We start from the raw sequence: 5,123 nt of genomic DNA, 5'->3' as shown, positions 1-5,123 counted from the left end.
CTCTCACTCTCATCCAACTCACCGTCGTGGTTTCTTACTTTACGTGGTTCCTATATTCTTTTTTTTTCTTTTTTTTTCTTTTTTAATGATGTGGTTCCTATATTCGTCATTACAAAAGAGTTGCTGTTTTTTTCGCGTAATTATTACATTTTTTATATCAGCTGTTCAATGTAAATAAATTATGAACAATATTTTTAGGCTTCTTATTCTTACAATAATATAAGAATAAGCTACCCTTATTCTTTACCATCACAAGGTTTATTTTGCTTATTAAGGATTTGGAATTAATCGTACCTACATATGCATTTTAAAAATGAATAATTTATTATAATTACCAAAAGAATATTATTTAGATAATTTCCTTGAATACATGATAATGCTATAGAAAGTGATGAGTTTTTCTTTTATTATATGCATGTCACTCTAAATTTATAACAGCATTGGAAGTCGTTTTGAAGATGTGCTCTCCCATAATATAGGTTTGACTCGTTGATTTTTTTTTTTTTTTAATCAATCCCAATTTAGTTTGTGAACAGAAAGCCTTGAAGAAAAAACAGTTTCCTATAAATTGACATTAAATAAAGGTCCTTTAAATAGTAAATAGTAAAACAGAAAAATAAAGAAAATTTTGGGGGAAAAAAAAATATATCATTCATTGAAATGCTCTTATCGCGAGTACCGTAGATTAAAATACTCGAGCGCGTAACAAAGCACTGGACCGAATATTTCGATTGATGCACGATTGTACGTGGACCGGATATTTCCACAGATGCCACATTCACACTGGATAAGCCACGAGCTCGCCACACGCCGGTACTGCGAAGAGATCACAGCCCTCCACTTGTTATTTGATCCGACGGTCCACAAGGAAATCAAGTCCATTTTGAATTCCCGAAATACCCCTCGTCACCACTACTTATATCACATTTGTCCCTCCCCACTTCCTCACCCTTCAGAGTCGCCATTGATATCTTCTTGATCTTCTCTTCGTTTCTCTTCATCCCAATCCATTTTCGAATACCCATTTCGAGATTCTTCCCAAATGGCCCTTTCTTCTTACAAAGTTTCAACCTTTTCTCTCTCACCCATTGTTGGTGATGTTCCAAGAAAGCTCATTTCTCCAAACCCTTCTTCTTCTTCTATGAGCTTTGTTCTCTCTTCTTCTTCTTCCCCTTTTTCTCTGAGCCTTTCCAAAACAGGGGGTAACAGGAACTTCAGGGTATTTGCTGCAAATGCACCCGCACCACTCACTGGGGTGATATTTGAACCCTTTGTTGAGGTCAAGAAGGATGCTCTTGCTGTTCCAGTAACACCTAATGTTTCCTTGGCTCGTCAGAACTATGCAGATGAGGCAGAAGCTGCAATCAATGAACAGATAAAGTAAGAAATTCTGTGATTCTTGTTATCTTTTTTTTCCCCCCATTTAATGAGTATTTGTTGGGTTCAATACAAGGCATGAGCAGAGGATCTTTGTTTTGTTTTGTTTTGTTTTTTTTCTTGGTTGAGATTTGTAAAGAACTAAAGATCCGCTTTTACTCTTAGAATCAGAATAATGAATTAATTGTAGTTCTTTTTATGTATTTTATTTTGTTTTTGTTTTTTTAAGCATCAGTGAACAGAACACCTCCCCCTATTTTATTATTTTCATGTCATTCATTGCTTTATTTATATATGTATATATCTTATGCTAATATATTATGTTCTTATGTGAATACAGTGTGGAATACAACGTTTCCTATGTGTACCACTCCTTGTTTGCATACTTCGACAGGGACAATATAGCTCTCAAGGGACTTGCCAAGTAACTAACTAACACAAAACGCATATATGCAATCCTCCCTTTTGTTGTTTCATACATTTCTCGAATGGGTTTTCAATTTGGTGTGCTGTTTTGTTGAAAAACAGGTTCTTTAAGGAATCAAGTGAAGAAGAAAGAGAGCATGCTGAAAAGCTTATGACATATCAGGTTGGTGTTGAACTTTATACTCCCCTTTTGGCTCCTCCTCAACAAGCTAAACCTTTTACTATCTCTTTTTCAAAGATTACTTTCTTGAAAGCATATTAAATTATTAGTTATCTCTCTGGCACACTTTTTAGAGATGTGAAACCAATCATATGATCCTTAACATAATAGCTTTTGGTTTTGGGACAATGGTCATTAACTTGGTATCATAAAACCAATCATGATTCTTTATCTAAAATCCCAATAGCTTAAATTTTGATGTATATAATGACTTCTATGACTCTTGATTTGTTTAGAACATTCGTGGTGGTCGAGTGGTGCTGCACCCTATGACGGGTCCCCCTTCAGAATTTGAGCATGTGGAAAAGGGGGATGCATTGTATGGTGAGTTTTCTGTTTTCATTACTTCAACTTCTATGTTTTCAATTACCTTGATCATTTTTGTTTGCAGTTTGACATAGTAGTATTGTAAAGTTGTGCTGTGCCTTTTGATTTGTCATATTCACATATTCAAAACCATTATCTATGCTGACTTTTTTTTCCTGTTTTCTTTGATTTAGCCATGGAATTAGCTTTGTCTTTGGAGAAGTTGGTAAATGAAAAACTTCTGCATCTTCACAGTGTAATGTCTCTTTGCCTCTAGCTTTGTGTTAAATTGTTTTCTCATGAAATCACACGTTATTTAACCTATAGTTCTAAAGGCTAAATGGCTTTTCACTCTTAAGATTTCTGCTTATTGCTTACTGTGTCCTGTTAAGATAATTTCTTCTGTTTTTCGTGAATAATAGGTGGCAGACCGTAACAACGATCCTCAACTTGCAGATTACATTGAGAGCGAGTTTTTGTATGAGCAGGTATATCTATGGCTAAATTTTGTCCAGTTGAACCCATAGTATGATTAAGATTCATCAAGATTTTGAACTCCTTGATCTAAAATCAGGAAAAGACAATAAATTTAGAAAGGAAATGTATAAAACAAATTTTTTTTACTTGGGGTCTGGAGTATACTAAACTGTTGTTTGTTACATATTGTTTCTTTTTTTACAGGTTAAAGCAATTAAGAAGATATCAGAGTATGTGACTCAACTGAGAATGGTTGGAAAGGGTCACGGTATGCATATATATCCTATATGTCGTTGCATTTCACTTGCTATTTGTCACTAACATTCACATATTAGCATGTGCCTAACTATTACTTTGGTACTCTCTCCTTCCCAATAAGGGGAAAGAGAGAATCCAAAAATAAAACAAGATATTAATTATTGTGTTCTAATAGAATAACTATTTTGTTGCCTGCAGGTGTATGGCACTTTGATCAAAGACTTCTTCATGAGGAAGAACTTGTGTGATTTGGAACAGCCTGCTATCTGCATTTGGTCCTTTATGAAGTTCTGTGTTGTTATGTTAGTAGAATTGGGAATGAGTGTTTCTCCGTGGTAATGAGATGTAGGAACTGTGTGTATTGTTGTTGCTAGGATCATGTGTTCAAGGTTAAGAGCCATTATTAGCTGCAGTTAAATTCTGTTTGTAGCTTGCAATTATTTGCTAGAAATAAAAATGACGTTGGCTCTTTGCGGAACTGTGATGGTTTGAAAATTTTCATACAATGGTGTGAACAAACTACAGAGCACTAGAGGAAAAGGAAAATGTCCCTCTAGGGGCGTTTTTCTCCCAGTATGAAAATTGAAGGGTACCTCACCTCCGTAGACCATAATGATACTATTACGTGAACTTAAATTTGTATCATCATAGTAATGGAAATGATGCTAAAAAAGAAAAAAAGAAAAAATCCAAATGGGATAAAGGAACCAACGAGAAAAGATGCAATGCTCAAGTTTCCGTAACAGCATCAACTTCATGATTTATGCCACTTATTCCCAATCAAATGTACAAAGTTTATGTAGCTTTATGTGCCTCGGAACCCTCTTCTTTTGAAGCAATAGGATAGAAATCCAATGTCTCCACTTCATACATGTAGTCTCGCATGCAGGTATAAAAAATTCATGCAAAAGTAGGGGTTTTCATCGATCGATAAAAATCAATTCAAACCGCGGTGACCGAACTGAAAAATCGATAACCGAATAAATCGAAAATCAAAAAATCGAAAATTGATTAAAAATCGCAAATTTTAATTGGATTGGATCGGTTTTTGGATGGGTTGATGAAAATCGATCCAATCCAAACCAATCCAATATATTAATTTCCCTCTACCTACTTGGGTATTTCCCTAATCATAGCCTAAAAATTTCTAAACCCAAGACTCGTTAACCCATCAACTAAATCCAAGAAAAAATCTAGTCATATCTCATCAACAAAATTTTATCTTTGTAGAGCTTCATATCTCATTGCCAAAATTAAAAAAATTATATTATAGTTTACTAATGCTTTTGTATTTCAAAAAAAAAATTACAAAGCCAATATATACAAAAGATGTTATTTGCATAATAATCATAAATAAATTTTAGGATTTTCAAAAAACCGAAAACCGAAAACCGATCCAATCCAAACCGAAAAAAATTGGATTGGATCGGATCGGATTTGAAAAAAAATCAAAATCGAATGGATGATTATATGATCAAATCGAAGGGATTGGATCAGATGATTTTTGCTTTCAAAACCGATCCAATCCAGACCGCGAACACCCCTATGCAAAAGGAACTTTTTTTTATCCAGAAAAGTAAAAAAATAAATAAGGAAATATAGACCCAAAATATAGACTAATGAGGAAACACAGATACTTGTTTCTGCTTGAGACTAAACAATGGAATCTTGTCATTCACTTTCTCTACTATGGTAACAAGTAAATGATAAGACGGAACAGCGGTAAAAAATAGAAAATTGACAATGTGCTGTATCTAGAGTCTATACACACAATTGCAGTTATGATGCATTGCCAATTTTAACTACTTCTCACTGCTCCTTTCGTTGCCACTCTTATTAAGAACACTTTAAAATACAATTCAAGTTGGCCGAAAACATAGAACTCAATATTTAGACCTATTGTTCCTTTTCATGGTGCAGGCATGTTGAAGAGTGGATGATTGAATTTGAATCATTTTCCACAGAACTTGTATATCTTCATACTCACCACAAGACTCTATATCCTTATAAAGATTAAGAAGCCCATTTCTGTGCCCTGCAGTCAACAACACCACAAAGA

The 5,123-nt window shown here is 34.3% G+C and overlaps 1 protein-coding gene across 1 annotated transcript; it reads left to right on the top strand.

Moving 5' to 3' along the window:
• Window positions 1-940: 940 nt before the first annotated feature.
• On the top strand, window positions 941-3,542 carry LOC133311254 (ferritin-3, chloroplastic-like). The gene is made up of 8 exons (XM_061512271.1): window positions 941-1,380; window positions 1,718-1,801; window positions 1,906-1,966; window positions 2,260-2,347; window positions 2,524-2,585; window positions 2,752-2,817; window positions 3,011-3,074; window positions 3,263-3,542. Exons 1-8 carry the CDS (start codon window positions 1,043-1,045, stop codon window positions 3,310-3,312), a joined length of 813 nt encoding a protein of 270 aa, XP_061368255.1. The 5' UTR covers window positions 941-1,042; the 3' UTR covers window positions 3,313-3,542.
• The last annotated feature ends 1,581 nt before the right edge of the window (window positions 3,543-5,123 follow it).

This window comes from Gastrolobium bilobum, unplaced genomic scaffold, assembly GCF_033153095.1.
Source record: "Gastrolobium bilobum isolate Gb01-03AN ecotype WA unplaced genomic scaffold, APGP_CSIRO_Gbil_v1 utg9958, whole genome shotgun sequence".
Lineage (NCBI taxonomy): Eukaryota > Viridiplantae > Streptophyta > Magnoliopsida > Fabales > Fabaceae > Gastrolobium > Gastrolobium bilobum.
This window is presented reverse-complemented; position numbering and strand designations above follow the sequence as displayed.

What these genes read in the sequence shown, in the direction of transcription:
- LOC133311254 (XM_061512271.1), top strand. Translation starts at nt 1,043, where the DNA reads ATGGCCCTTTCTTCTTACAAAGTTTCAACCTTTTCTCTCTCACCCATT. An exon ending in AAAAGCTTATGACATATCAG is followed by an intron (nt 1,967 to 2,259) that starts GTTGGTGTTGAA and finishes TGATTTGTTTAG; the next exon opens with AACATTCGTGGTGGTCGAGT. An exon ending in AATGGTTGGAAAGGGTCACG is followed by an intron (nt 3,075 to 3,262) that starts GTATGCATATAT and finishes TGTTGCCTGCAG; the next exon opens with GTGTATGGCACTTTGATCAA.